Genomic DNA, 15,444 nt, shown 5'->3' with positions numbered 1-15,444 from the left:
TATGTTGCTTGATGTACTATTAAAAGGTACACCCCTATCATTTTAGCGCTAGCTTCATCGCTGCTAATCGGTTTGTGTGCTTCCTTGCACCACCACCACCCGTCCTCCACACTACATGCAAGTAGTGCTGCTAGATCCTATCATTCAACACGGAGCACAATCATCCACCGGTCCCTAGCTGCACTCACTAGTTGAATGCCAGGTGTCTCTGAAACTATCAATTGGAAGTTTCTTTGAGGAGGTTAAATTGGCGATCAAAAGTTCATTTTATTAGTACAACCATCGTTTGAGGAGTGTTAAACTAAAATTTGGTCGTTTCAAAATGAGTCTAATCTTACGAGGGCGAAGGAAGCTTGGTGTGAAACAGGGGTATTTTACTGAGAACGCTACTGCTTACTAGAAAAGTTTCCTGTAGGCAATCATAAGTTAGATGCCTATTTGAATTATCTCACATAAGAAAACTACTATAGCACGCGAATAAGATATGTCATTGACTAGAAAGAAAACTACCAGCAAATGGTTAATTAAAAAAGGTTTATCACTCAAGGTCCATAGCTTCTTGCTATGGTAGAGTTCAAGCACATTTAAAATCAGTTCAGGTCCAACTAAAATTACATTTTATTCATGTGTTCTCCGTATTTAAATTATGTTACCTGGAATTATTCACGGTCACTAAGTTAATGAACACTACCCATGTCTCTGATAGTGAGAAAGCCATCCTAATGTGGTGGTCTATGTGCATCTTGGTAACTACGGGTGTATTTTTTTAGAAGATCAACTTGACAAACAACCATGGCTATGAAATGTGAACTTAATATGACGAAAGCTCGAGTTTGGATCGAGTTAACGATGACCATGTTAACTAATCTTAACATGGATTATGTGTTTTGCAACTACTTAATCAGTACAACTATCGCTTGGCTCAATAGGTTGGGCTAAATTTAATAGCAATTGAGAGAGCAGCATGCAACGGTGGATCCAGAGCTACAAAGTATATGGCTCTCCATTTTCTTTTTCTCTCTCTTCCTCTTCTCTTTTTCTTCATCTTTCATGCCAAAAAAATTGAAGGGAGGCTTGGGGGCTCCCAGATGTGCCCCGAGGGTAAGGAGGCTTGAGCCCGTGCCCCTCGGTGGCAGCATGTTAGTTTAACCTGGCGTAAGGTAAACTTATTTCTGAATCTACGTGAAAGGTTTGAATTAGGTTAAGTTTGGCCGTCCGAGCTCATAGTTGTTTAAGCATGCCAAACAACCTCGAACCAAATATTCCTACACCCTTAATCTTTCTAGCTGTTGAATAACTCAACACACCAAAAAGGGTAGAACAAGCTAATGTAGTACTTTTCTAACTGTTTATTGCTATTCTGGTCGACCCTTCTAACTTGGTATCAAGGCAACTATACTAAGGTAGTTGCCAAATACAAAATTCAAGCTAAACCCATCGAATTTGGCTAGAGTTTGTCAACATGGAGCCTTGATCCGGGCGCCACCTAACCATATAGTTCATTTTGGTACTTACAGGGAATTTGGCGTGTCTTTGCTCTTTATCTTCTTAGAGATTTTATATTCTCCTCCACCATGCAATATATTGGAGTTCATGGTTGGCACGCTAAGTTCGTGACTCCACATATTACTCTGCACTTCGTTTTGTTACGATTTTTGTTTTTGTAGAAATCGATTTGGAATTTCCTATAAATTGATTTGATTTTTTTTAAAAAGGAATCGATTTGGAATTAACAAATAAGTAAACAAAAGGGACAGAGGCCAGAATAATAAAAAATTCTCTCGTCTAAAAAAGATAAGACAATATACATCCATGATGCGTTGGGCTTGGCTTGTCTAAATGGGCCTTGAATGGGAAGGGAGCCCACGAACTTTGGGCTTGAGCTATTAGCCGCTTCCCGTCCCAGGTAGCCTGGACTGGACGAGTGCACCGTGCGTTTTAGTACCACATCGCGCAGCCAGACGAGAGGGGAAGGGAGGCGAGCTACATAAGGCGGCCCGGGGGCACGGTACAAATCATACCTTTCTCGGCCTTTTGGCTAAGATCAAGTGTAGTATCTGTTCTTATCAGTTTAATATCTGATATGTGGGCCATGTGTTCACTTCGATATTAAATTTATTTTTTGTGGGGGAGGGCCCGCCACGGTGGCTTGCTACCGGGGCCCTCGCGCGTCGCCCAGCCGTTGCACTATTGGCAGGGCCTGGCGCACCCCAACCAAAACTAATCAAATCGTTTCGAGGCTAGCATGTAGCAGAGCTTGCCTTGTAAATTTTCTCTTGAAGGAAATAGGATAAATTTTAGTGCTCAATAAGTGAAATAAATTGTCAAGCACAAACTACATGGCCTGGAAGACATTGCCTTGTAAATTATCTCTTAAAGGAAATAGGATAATTATCTCAATAAATGAAATAAATCGTCAAGCACAAACGACATGGCCTGGAAGACATTTTGATTAAGACGTGCTTATCATAATTAACAAGTGCTAAGATGCGTTAGTACAGATCGATAAACTCGCCACGGAATACGCATTATCCAGAGAAAGATCATTTTAGTCATTACCCTGATCCTCTGCAAAGCAAAAATGCTACAGAATTTTCATGTAGCACTCGTCCTACTCCCCTGGGATCGCTTAGCTTAGCTATCGTCACCTTTGAGCTTCCTGACCTTGTCGAGGAACGCTTGCCGGCCGGGGAACGGGTTCCCGCCCTGGCCGCCTTTCCCCACTGCCCTCATCTTTTCATCGAGCACCTCGCCGCCGCGGCTGCTCCGACCCAATCCCAAAATTTCCTTCTTGGCCGTCCTAATCCGGGCCTTCCTCGGCGTCCCCAGAACGCCGTCGTTCGCCACGCCGGCATTCACCCCGAGCAGCCCCATCTTGGCCGTCCTCACCTGCTCCTCCCTCCTCATCCTCACCCGCTCCCTCCTCTCGTCCCGCTTCCCCCTTTCGCCGTCCGGTTCAGCCCCGACGTGGAACAAGGAGCCCTTGGCGCCGCCGGGGGAGTTGCTTCTGCTTCTGCTGCTCTGCCTCCGGGAGCCCTTTCTTGGGATTCGGCCGCCGTAGGAGGTGCCGAGGAGACGGAAGTCGAGGCGGCCCCAGCCCTCCTCGTCGGAGAGGTCCCACCCGAAGCGCTCGGCCATCTCCTGGAGCGGCCCGTCGCAGCCGTTGCCGTCGTCGTAGACGTAGTCGTAGTTGGCGTCGCCGCGGAGGAAGCGATGCGCGTGCTCCCACTCGACGCGGTCGACGTAGACGGGGTCGTCGAGGACGTCGCGCGCGAGGCGTGCCCAGGGCGCGGTGTCCCCGTAGTCGAGCTCGGCGACCACCCAGCGGAGGTACGACGGCGGGAGCGTGCCCAGCATCTGTCCCTTATACTTGCCGAACTCGATCACGCGGTCCCTCGCCGGGCGCGAGGACGGCGCGGGCGGCGGCGTGGGGGCCGCTCTGAGCGGCCGTAGAAGTCTGATGCGGTTGGGGCGGTGCTGTGAGATGCCAGGAGGGAGGCTGACGAGGTGACGCACCGTATCGGACGTGGGTCTCGGCGGGGCCGGAGAGGAAATGCAGGCTCTCGCGGCGGTGAGGAGGAGCATCGTCGTGTGCGGCGGCCGGCGAGCGAGGATTCTCTGGTGGAGAGGTGCCGCTGCATTGCTGGCCCGCGGCGGGTGAAATTATCCACTCGTCACGGCCACCAGTTGTAAATCGCCACGCAACTGGGCCGCATGTTCTTGCTGGAGCCCATGTTCCAAGGCCACTTATATCCTCGTCGAGAGGCCCATACGGCCCATCGCATAGTAAGGCCATCGAGTTTCCAAGGTCTTTTTCCGTTTAAAATTGCCCGCGAGAAACAAGCCGACGACGGGTAGCCCCGTCGCGGATTCCGCTTGATCCGTGTGGAAAACACGAGACCGATGGCAACAAAAGCGTTGGTAGCGCCGCCGGAGTGCTCACTTCGATGCTCCCGGTGGCTCATTTCGGCAGCTGCCGGGGACCGAAGAAACAAGGGGAGGTCAGCCTCAGGGAGACACGCAGCAGGCAGGACCGTTCGGTCAGTCGGAGCTCGTGATTCTTGGAGAAGGCAGCGGCCGGACGGCCGCACGACACCGCCTGACCATCAAGTATTGGATTGGCCTCCTGGACTGTGACCTCCTCTCTTGCTTGCGTGGAAACCCGAGCGCAAGAAAAGAGGTACGCATCTCAGATCTCACCATGTGCGCAAATTTACCTAGTGTGTGTGTGTGTGTGTTCATTTGAACTTTTGAAGGATTTTTTGTGGTAGAAGTTCGAGTAAACGTTTTAGCCAAAATTCAAAAAAGTAAAAGTGCACCAGCCGGGAATCGAACCCGGGTCTGTACCGTGGCAGGGTACTATTCTACCACTAGACCACTGGTGCTGTTGTGGGTGAGCGATTTGAATATTTCAATTAAATTAGTAGTAGAAGAGTAAATTGATTAGCTCTGAAATAGTAGATGAACTACGAGGAAAAAGGGACGGCATAACTGGTCCGTTCCTTTGGTAGCTCAGCTTGATCCGGATGCCCAGGTCCAAACGTGTGGTCGCACTTTGCCGCGCCTGCTACCTTCGTCCTCCCCATAGGGATGCAAACCTGAGCGCAGGGGTTGCGAGTTTTACGGTCCACTTAACCACAATTATAATTATATTTTTTTATCCATTTTTATATTAATGGGGGGAAATAAAGTATCATATGTTTTTTTATAGTTTGGTGAACTTGTTACAGGGTATACCCTATGTCACTCGTGAGACTCCCCTTCTTTTATATAGCATGAAAAAAAATAATACATAGAAAAAAGTTGTGCCAAACTCTGCGGTAGATTTATTCTTAACGAAGCCAACTAATCTAGCCTATCATAGCGTCTATAGGCATGTCCGTTCTTCTCTGATCATCCTACGCGTCCTATCATATCACCGAATGTTGTCACGCTCACCGAAGAGGCCACCCTGTAACACTAAATGCTACGAGACAGGTCACTGCACCACGTCTGCCCACGACCTCGCTCGTCGAAAGGGAGTACATGGGGAAGAAAAATACTTAAGTGGATGACATTAAATACGTCCTGACAAGTTATAACAATACATGCCCTACGACCAGCAACGATTGGTCACAGGGTTTTCTTCTGCAACCAGGGGCTGGTCGCACAAGCTACATCCTAATCGCATGATGAGTCATGTGGTCTTAAAAATATTTACTATCGGCTGGTATTTGACAATGTAAGATCTGGCTTGTGAAAGTCCTCTTATCTATTACACTAACAATGTTTATTTATTTCAACAAGCATAATAGAGAGTTTAACAAGATTGTTTAGCCCTTTAATAGGTTGTCCACTGAGTTGAACAATCAGCAATGCAATTCTTAACAATATGATTCATTCTTTCTTTACCAAAAGTATTCGGTCTACGTTGTCAACGATTAGCCTAAATCTAGTTTTTAAGATCCTCACGACAAGATCGTCAATTGTTAGTCAGCTTAAAAGGTACAATATATCAATTGGTGATCAAATTGGCCTATTTGACTAGTCATGACGAACATGGCAGTCAATTGGCCATATGGGTTATCGACAAGTCGATCTCGAGAAATCTTAGTGGCTAGTCACGTCCATCTCAACTCATATGATTACCCAAATTCCATGCAATCAAAAAAGCTAGTCCAAGAACACCTTGGCTTGAATAGTGACATTCATCACCAAATTCAGCATTCTGAGCTATCCAAATGTTCTACTAGCTCAATTATATGAACAATGACATTAGAAAGGAAACACTACATGACCCAAAAATATGAAGGTCAATAGATTATTCTCATCAACGTATCCATGATTCTTTAGAGACCAGAGTGTTGGCCCCTCACTAAAAAAGAAAAAGAATGGAAAAAAGTAGCAAAGTATGCACCCTCGATGCGCCCATCTTTTCTTTGTCCTGTTCATTGTCGACCACTTGATCCTCAAATATTTGAGGAACACTGCGTGCCTCGATGCTCTCGCCACCTGCCGTGCGTCTGTGTAGCCTTGTGCGCGCCCGCCATCGCCGCCAGAGGGAAAGGGACGACAAATGAGGGTTTGAGAAGGCTGTGGACTTTTTTTTTCCTTCTCGTTTATTTTCTTCTCATTTGTAATTGGCTTAGGTCTTAGACTACATAGTTAGAATTTTTGAGTCAAAATCCAGAGTAGTCATAAGTCTACCCAAACTATCTTTGGTATTACTATAGAACATTACATATGTAGCGCTTCATCAGTGCTGATTACTAAAGACGTATTAGTGCCGGTTTTTATACTTTCGCGCGCGAACAACAGTTGAGGAGATAAGAACTGTCACTGCACTATCAGGGTCGGTTCTTGGCTGGAACCGGTACTGATACATCAATATCGATTCCAGTCACAAAGTAGCACGGATAGTGATTGTATAAGTGCCAATTCTAGATATGAACTGGTACTGATAATCAGGATCAATACCGTTTCTAGCCACAAGCCGGCACTGATACTGATTATCAGTGCCGGTTCTAGCTACGAACTGACACTGATGATTGCTACTGTCATAATTCATCTTAAAAAATCATAATTTTTTCACATGAAGTCGAATGGGGAAAAACTTTATATGAAAATTTTATTAATTTTTTATCATATTGTATATTAAAATAAAATTCAATCATATACAATATGATAATTATATTAATTTTTTTATCATATTGTATATGATTGAATTTTGTTTGAATTCAAATTGAATATATGAAATGATAAAAATATATATAAATAGAGCATTACAAAGTAACTCACTTTTTCACTATATAATCTAAGGTTAAAAATAATTTTAGAAATTATTACATCACATAATAAAAATATTAATGATTGTTTCTGAATTTTTGAAAATTATTTGAGACCCTACAATTGTTAGAAGTTATAAAAACAGCATTTTTAAGAATTTTAGTTTAAATTCTACATAAGTTTTTTTATAAATCCAATTAAAATAGTTTGCACATGGATTATAAAACATATATAAAAAATTATATAATTTTTAAAGCATCAGAAAACTACTATTTAATAGAGAAGATGAGAGTAAAATTAAGACAAACAATACTCCTATCAAGTACTGTTCATAAGGGGGCTTACCACCATGGAAGAGGCGGTAAGCGTCTAGCAGTTCAATCAGAGAGCAGTAAGGGCTATCACATATGGGTGGGAGCTTACTGTCTTCTTAGAATGTGGTAAAAGACTAACCGTCTTATGAGACGACGGTAAACATCTATTTTTATAAAAATTTTACTCAAATTCTTATCTATTTAATTATTTATATTAAAAAAATAAAAAAAGCTTACTATAAGACCATGTCTTATGCAGGTAGCAGCTGAGCCATGGCGTACGTCCGCACGGGCCAGAGCCCAGCTTTGTAGCTCTCGGGCTTCCGGCGTTGGCTCGATCCCTGGATTTCGTTGGCATATTGGCGACGCCGACGAGGTTGATTCTGCGGCGAGAACCACGAGCCAATCACTAGCCGTGTTCAAGCACGACTGTGCTGCGCGCTCGTGCCGTCGTGCGTATACGATAAATACAACTCCGCATCACTTATCCATCAACAGTCTATCTCGATCATCTATATTCCTCATTTAATATTTATCTACTAATTATCTTATTTACTTTATATTTTTTTATCTATTTTTCGATAGGAATCTCAACCAAATAAACAACGTGCCAGCGTACGCTTACGTGTGCATACGTGTGTTCCGGAGGGGGTGTTGCGGTGCGATGCGTGTTGTTTTCAGCGAAATGGTTGGCGCGCTCGTGCACCGGCGGTCCCTGCCACGTATGGCCGATTCCCTCGCTCTCAACGGCGAAAGCCAGAAAGCCACATCCATGGCTCGCCCCGATCCGGCTAAGATGGCTTCGATCGTGGCCTGTAACAGAAGCGTGGCTCCAGCATCCAATATCCATCAACGTACCACTACAGTACTCCGACTGTTCCTTTTTTTTCTTACCTACAACGATACACTGTAGTACTAAGTACTATGCCTTCTAGCACCTATCTTAATCATATGGCGCTTTTGGCGAGACCAGATCGAGAGGTACTGGAGATTTTAGCGTTGCCGTACCGATTGTCGTTGAACCATCGATGCACACATGCAGTAACAAGCAGTAACAGACATTGACGCTGGCCAACTCCAACTAACAGTTGCATTGCGCAAGCAGTGCAGTGCTACGTTTTCCCCTCCACTCGTACCACAGGTCCACAAGCTGCAAGCTGATGAGACCGTGCCGGTGTCCCGTGAAACTTGTCGAGGGCATACTAGTAAAGGACCGCGTGGGGACGACGATAGGCCAAACTAGCTAGCGACGTGCATACGTCAGTAAGAACATTTTTAATCATATTCTCTTCATTTTATTTTTTTTATTTTTCTCCTTTTTTATTTTTTTATTTTCTATTATCTACATCAGTTTTCTTTCGAAAGAATTTGTAAAGGCAAAGAAGAGAATCTCATCTAAAAATAATGATCTTAGAAATCACTTCGTGACAAAAATTATGAATAGAAACTATTAAAACACTAGAGATAATGAAAATCTCTTTATAAAGTGAATTTGACCCTTGACAGGGATCCTTGATCTAATAGGCGTCTATAAATTAATGCAGGTCCCGGGAGCAGCTACCTCGCGCCAACGACTTTAAGGCCATAGCCTAGTGAGAGAGTGACCACGCAGCTAGCAATGGTTGCTGAGGCTGGGAGCTTCGCCATGGAGAACGGCGAGCCGCAGGGAGCGGAGTACGCGCAGGACGGGTCGGTGGATCTGCGCGGCAACCCCGTGCTCCGGTCCAAGCGGGGCGGCTGGACTGCCTGCTCCTTCATCGTCGGTGAGCGCGGCGTGCAGTTCATGCATGCATGCTTGTGAGTGCTTCTTTCGGTGCCCCAATCGATCGTCTGAGACTGAGCAGAGCAGCGGCTTGCGAATTGTGCTGCAGTGTACGAGCTGTTCGAGAGGATGGCGTACTACGGGATCGCGTCGAACCTGGTGATCTACCTGACGGACAAGCTCCACCAGGGCACGGTGGAGGCGTCCAACAACGTCACCAACTGGTCCGGCACCGTCTTCCTCACGCCGCTGCTCGGCGCCTACGTCGCCGATGCATACCTCGGCCGGTACTGGACCTTCGTCGTCGGCTCCGCCATATACTTCATGGTAAGCATATATATCATCATCCTGTCACTCTTAATTGAATTCCTTGCACAGGGAAGAATTGTTGGTCGTGTACAGAGGTAATGTTTTGATGCAGCGTTATAACTGAAAGATATCTCGCTAGAATCATGGTCATATGTAGCGCTCATAGTTATAGATATGTGGGTTCTTACCTTCCTCAAAAAAGAATACATGATAGGAGCTTAAGACGGACTTCGCATGAACTACGACGGTCGTCTGATTTTTGAACAAGTAGTCATTTTTAGTCATTTTATACTCCAAAATGGAAGATCTTTTCTAAACGAAATTGGATGGAGTGCTCAGGACCTCAGGCGGCCTGCTTGTCGTGTGCAACAATACCAAACAAACAAAATAGATGATCGTATCTTTTGTTTCCTCATCCAACGGCTGCGTAGAAACACGCAGAAATGTAGCGCCGTAGATTTTGACCAGTGGTGCGCAAGATCCGTTCTTGTTGCTTGGCTAGTTGGCTGGCCGAACCAGTTACGGACAAATCTGAACTTCTTTTTTTGTCTCGTCGTGGGTGCAGATCAGTATTGAGCGTACTAGTCATCAATGATCAACCGAGCACGCTGCACGGGTTATAAATATTTTAAAAATATATAGATAATAGAACTTCATAAAATATCTATAATTTAGGTTTTAGACGTGACTGATGTGCGTATATAGATAATATTTTCTTAGTATATTCTTCTACTTAATTAGAGTCTTGCGTATTATTATTATTATTATTATTTCTCTCTCTCACATTTATGATATTCGTTAATATGTATATGACCATCCCTGCTATAATATTTTTTCTTTTTTAGTTTGTCACTGGACTCTAGAGAGATCTAAATTAATATTTAGGTGAAAAACATATGAAACTTGCAAGACAAAAACATTTTAGGCTAATTTTGTTATAATGGTATATGTGGGTAATTTAGAAGCATGTATTGGGTTTTTTTGGTTAGTTTTCTCCTAATTGCAGAGGTGGATAATTTATAATTATGTATTGGGGTAATTTGGATTATTTTTATAATGACAGATGTGGTTAATTTAGAAGCATATATTTTAGGTTAATTTTTTTATAATGACATATGTGGGTAATAGTAAGATGGTAAGATGATAGATTCAATGGCTATTGTTGTTGATGATGATAAGAGTTCACCAAATTGATGGTCTAAAATAAGTCTCTAATTAGTAATAGTAAGATAAGATGGTCACTATGTGGTAATGTGGACTTCCAGTTGCCGAGCAAATTTAGCTGGTGCATTTTCTTACTAATTTTGACTCTTCCATGATTTCACGGACCTAGTGTGCTATCCTAAAGTGCAAATACATGCGCGGACTAGGCACAGTATCAGCTAGCCTTTTGACTGGTGATAATCCTCCAATCATTCCGTGATGAGTTCAGTGACCTGCATGCACATCGGAATAAACCACAGACCACAGAATAACACTACAAGCTACTTCAGAATGTGTGGTACGTAGAAAATATCTATGAAGTTCGTGTTCTACTTCTAGCTACGGCGAAGCTGCAACACGGTTGCAAATATCATTGGTAACATCTCGTTTATCGTGGTTACCGGATGATTCGATCCGTACTATTTTTATAAACCGAGTGGTTACCGATCAAACTTAAATTTAAAATTCCAAAAAAAAATAATAAAATTTAACCGAATTACTGTACAGTTACTGCTAGGACGGGTAACTGTTTATAACTAAAACCCTTAATGCAAACGGGGCTTGCTTTTCGCTAATAGGGCGTTGGACTTAAACTAGTGTTAGTACGATGGAGCTATCGTACCACTTTTGTGAGTGTGAAATGTTAGATTGTTCTGGTCCATACAGTCAATGCACGAGCGACTGAGGGCCTAACTTATCGTCGTCGCATCCTAAATTCACTTTCTGAATTATAGTATTAGCATCAGTGACCAACACATGCGTTGGAAATTATATGTGCACCTAGATCAGTCTGCCAGAGTGAGTACGTACATGAGAAGACAATAAACTTGTAGTGTAGTGATGAGGGAGGTTCAGAAATAGCTATCAGCTACATGTCCAAGCTAGATTCCTTTGAGCTGAATCATTGGGTACAAATGAATAGATGATAAGGACTGCATTTCCCTAAAATCTGGTTAGGAGTTAGGACCGTCTGGTGGGGCCGTGGGGGATTAAAATTTCAGGAATTTCGGAATTGAATGAAATATTTAATTTTAAATTTTTTTATTAACATATGAGATTCACGTAGTAGATGACGAAAAAATGACAAAAAATGACCAAAATTTTATGAATTTTAGTCTTTTCACAGGTAAAATAATAATAATTATAAACAGGAATTGAAATCCATCTCTATCTATGACCATTTTGAATACGCAAATCACGGCGGAATTAGAATTTTTCACGTGCTTTATAACAAAACTACAAAATAACATGAGCTCATCGTCCACATATTTTCTTTTCGATATGAAATCATCACCCACAAATTAGTGTTACTGATGCCAGCGTGAGTGTGTAACAAATAGGACCCGTTTGGTTGCACGTATGACTCAGCTTGCCCCATATCTAGTGAGACAAGTTGAGCTGAGCTAGGTTAATGAGATGCAATAAGATTTGTTTGGTTGATTGTATATGCTCAGGTTGACTGAGAAAATATTATATTTGGTTGTTTGCATGAGTATATGTTACATTACAAAACAACTTATTTTTTCATCAAATAACCTAGGTTAAAAATATTTTTATAAATTAGTACATTACATAATAAGAATATTAGTAATTTTTTTATTTTTTAGAATTTATTTGAGACATAAAAAATTACTAGAAGTTACAAAAGTAGATTTCATTGCATAATTTTAATTAAATATTAGATTAAGTTTTATAAATCAAACTAATTCAAATAAGTCACTAGTGAGCTCTAATTTACTCATAAAAATGTATAAAAATGTAAAAGATCGGCCAGCCAATCAAACGCGCCCTTACTAACTGAGCTGAACAATGCAGGGAATGGTGCTGTTAACGCTGTCCGTCTCCCTGCCGGGGCTGAAACCGCCGCCATGCGACGGCAAAGTCTGCCCGCCGACCACGGCGCTGCAGCTCGGCGTCTACTTCGGCGGGCTGTACATCGTGGCCTTCGGTAACGGCGGCACCAAGCCCAATATCTCGACCATCGGCGCGGACCAGTTCGACGAGTTCGACCCGCGGGAGAAGATGCACAAGCTCTCCTTCTTCAACTGGTGGATGTTCACCATCTTCGTCGGCATTCTCTTCTCCTCCACCGTCCTCGTCTACCTACAGGACAACGTCAGCTGGTCCGTCGGCTACGGCATCCCCACGCTGGGCCTCATGGTCTCCATCTCCATCTTCCTCGCCGGCACCAGGCTGTACCGCCACAAGGTGCCTCAGGGCAGCCCGTTCACGCGCATGGGCAAGGTGGTCGCCGCCGCGGTCTGCAAGTGGCGACTCCCCGTCCCGGCCGACGCCAAGGAGCTGCACGAGCTGGAGCTCGAGGTGTACACCAGGAAGCGTAAATTCCGGATGGACTCCACCAGCGCCATGAAGTTTCTGAACAAGGCTGCCGTGAAGGACCACGACGCCGGCGGCGACTCGCCGGCGAAGTGGAGCCTGTGCACGGTGACACAAGTGGAGGAGACGAAGCAGATGGCCAAGCTGGTCCCCATACTCGTGACAATGTTCGTGCCGTGCACGCTCATCGCGCAGACGAACACCCTCTTCGTGAAGCAGGGCACAACCATGAATCGGCACATGGGGCCGCACTTCCAGATCCCTCCGGCGAGCCTCGGCGCGTTCGTTACGCTAACCATGCTCGTCGCCGTCGTGGTCTACGACCGGATCTTCGTCAAGGCCATCCGGCGTTACACCAAGAACCCCCGGGGGATCACCATCCTGACGCGGATGGGCATCGGCCTGCTCCTGCAGATCGTGACGATGGCGACCGCGTCGGTGATCGAGAGCCGGAGGCTGGCCTACGCCCGGAGCCACGGCCTGGACAAGACCGGCGGGCAGCTGCCGCTCACCATCTTCGTGCTGCTGCCGCAGTTCGTGCTGATGGGCCTTGCCGACGCGTTCCTGGTGGTGGGCAAGATCGAGTTCTTCTACGACCAGGCGCCGGAGAGCATGAAGAGCCTGGGCACGGCCATGTCCCTGACGGCGTACGGCGTCGGCAACATCCTCAGCAGCTTCCTCCTCTCCATGGTGACGCGCATCACGCGTGAGCGCGGGAACGCGTGGGTGACCAACAACCTCAACGCCTCCAACCTCGACTACTACTACGCGTTCCTCACCGTGCTCGGTGCCATCAACTTCCTGGCCTTCATCGCGCTCAGCGGCAGGTACAGGTGCAAGGCTGAATCCACCGAGACGATCGACATTGTCATGGGTTTGCAGGCCGAGAAAGCCAAGTTGCAGGCGGAGCCAATAGCTTGATAAGACTCTGTAAGGAGGTGGGCAGCCATGATGCGAATCGTAGTGTTCATGTATCGTACTGCAAAGCATAGAACTTTGCAGGTTCACTATAAAACTAATGTAAAAAAACACAGAATTTCCACAACTAGTGTTTGTATGATGCATTAGATTGCTCTGAAACTCTGAAGCCCACCTCGCAAGAAAATATGAGCATAACGAACACAAGAAAGTTCTATGACTTCACCGCTGTGAAGTCAGAGATGTATATTAATTTGTGTCTTGATAAACAGTAATTTACAGTTAATCTTTGATCCAATAGCTCAGGCTTGCTTGAAGTCGTTCATCTTTGATTCAATGGTTTAGACTCAGCGCAATGTTTATCAAATAATATAGCATCTGAATCGTTCATCTTTAATCCAATAGTTAAGTCCGCTTAAAATCGTGACTTCTCAAATAAGTGAAGTTAGAAGATCTCGATTCTCTCACAAAGAGGAGTTACACAGGTACGATCAAAGTAGTACACAGCTGTACTACTGAACATACAAGGCAAAGCAAAATTTGCAAATTTGATCCTCTTCCAAGCATCAACAGTCCAATATGCGATTTTTTTTGGGTGCAATAGAGAGTAGTCTCACAAGGTTTTATCCTTCACACAGTACAGATCTGATCTGTGGCTTTCTGAATTGGTTGATTTGTGACATGACGGTTTCGTCATATAGTGATAGTTATTTATCAGTGTGGCGCATAAATCATCGATCCGAACCTTCAAAGTCACCGGCAGCTGTTTTCTACAGCGAAGTGACACGATCGACAGGCATACATTTTTTCTGTAGACGGCAGCACTACGCATCAATCGGCGAAGTGACCAGGCCAGTGGTCAAATGGATAGGTACGTACCATTAGCTCAGTGAAGACTGTAGATAAGTACAGGCTCTCCAAGTAGGTCTAATCGTCTGCAGAGACTTTTGGGGAGCCTGAGAAACAAGTGTGTGTAGCAGAGACTTTTGCAGATATTTTTGGAAATCTTGACAAGAATACATCAGCAAAATCATGGATGTTACTGGCATTAGCAGATGACTTCTGCGTCCACATTCCAAATCACCGAGCATATCATCCCTATTTTCTTTCGCAAAAATCTATCTTCTGTGACCCATTTAGGAAAAATCTATCGGCAGAGGGTTGCCACACGCTCGAAACATCCGAATGCCACCAGGATAATGTTTGGCATTTGTTTTCAGTTCGTCAACAAAAGATATTCCTTTTTTTGTAAGATACATCAGCAAGATCTCCAACTTTGGCGGCACCATACTGTTCCTTAGAAAATTCCGTGCTGTTTGTTCAAACAAAAAATCTACATCATGGCACCCTATCATAGTGAAGCAAACAATGAGAAAGTCGATTTCGCTGCAACGATCAATCGACGAAAGGTGCTTTTGAAAGCTCAAGTGGAGGACAATAATGCATGAACCAAAGAAATGGTCAATACGAGAATCCTGGCGCGTGTGATAAGTACAATTGCATCGAGTTACAATTGTTAGGCTGGGAAAGAAAAGGTTCTCACTGTCAGTATCCCTGAAAATATTACATGTGTAGCATGACAATTGAAGAACACCGGGATCATTGGGCCGGCCACAAGATAGATGTTCAGTTCAGCATGCTTAGAATAAGAAAATGGGTCGATCAAACATGATTAGTATGCTGACAGTTTCGTACTGATCCTTCTTTGACCCTGACAGTTCATGCCGTTAACAGTGCTTTGGACTGAAACGACTTGGATGGCTGGGAAAGCTTAGCGAGTTAGCTATGGTATGGAGTTGAAGCTTACGGGCCTCGTTCAATGCAGCCGTCAGACTG

The 15,444-nt window shown here is 44.5% G+C and overlaps 3 protein-coding genes and 2 non-coding genes across 5 annotated transcripts in view; 2 read left to right on the top strand and 3 right to left on the bottom strand.

Moving 5' to 3' along the window:
• Nucleotides 1-15,444, bottom strand: part of LOC133910874 (noroxomaritidine synthase 1-like) — an 80,326-nt gene that overhangs the window by 41,800 nt on the left and 23,082 nt on the right.
• On the top strand, nucleotides 2,018-2,214 carry LOC133913892 (U2 spliceosomal RNA). Its single transcript, XR_009909129.1, has one exon. It is a non-coding gene; the product is annotated as a U2 spliceosomal RNA (small nuclear RNA).
• Nucleotides 2,405-3,672, bottom strand: LOC133911550 (uncharacterized). The gene has a single exon (XM_062353838.1). The coding sequence runs from the start codon at nucleotides 3,583-3,585 to the stop codon at nucleotides 2,635-2,637; it is 951 nt and encodes a 316-aa protein (XP_062209822.1). The 5' UTR covers nucleotides 3,586-3,672; the 3' UTR covers nucleotides 2,405-2,634.
• Nucleotides 4,315-4,385, bottom strand: TRNAG-GCC (transfer RNA glycine (anticodon GCC)). Its single transcript has one exon. It is a non-coding gene; the product is annotated as a tRNA-Gly (tRNA).
• Nucleotides 8,625-13,906, top strand: LOC133911547 (protein NRT1/ PTR FAMILY 5.2-like). The gene is made up of 3 exons (XM_062353828.1): nucleotides 8,625-8,842; nucleotides 8,951-9,168; nucleotides 12,169-13,906. The coding sequence occupies exons 1-3, from the start codon at nucleotides 8,698-8,700 to the stop codon at nucleotides 13,609-13,611; spliced, it is 1,806 nt and encodes a 601-aa protein (XP_062209812.1). The 5' UTR covers nucleotides 8,625-8,697; the 3' UTR covers nucleotides 13,612-13,906.

This window comes from Phragmites australis, chromosome 3, assembly GCF_958298935.1.
Source record: "Phragmites australis chromosome 3, lpPhrAust1.1, whole genome shotgun sequence".
Classification (NCBI taxonomy): Eukaryota; Viridiplantae; Streptophyta; class Magnoliopsida; order Poales; family Poaceae; genus Phragmites; species Phragmites australis.
This window is presented reverse-complemented; position numbering and strand designations above follow the sequence as displayed.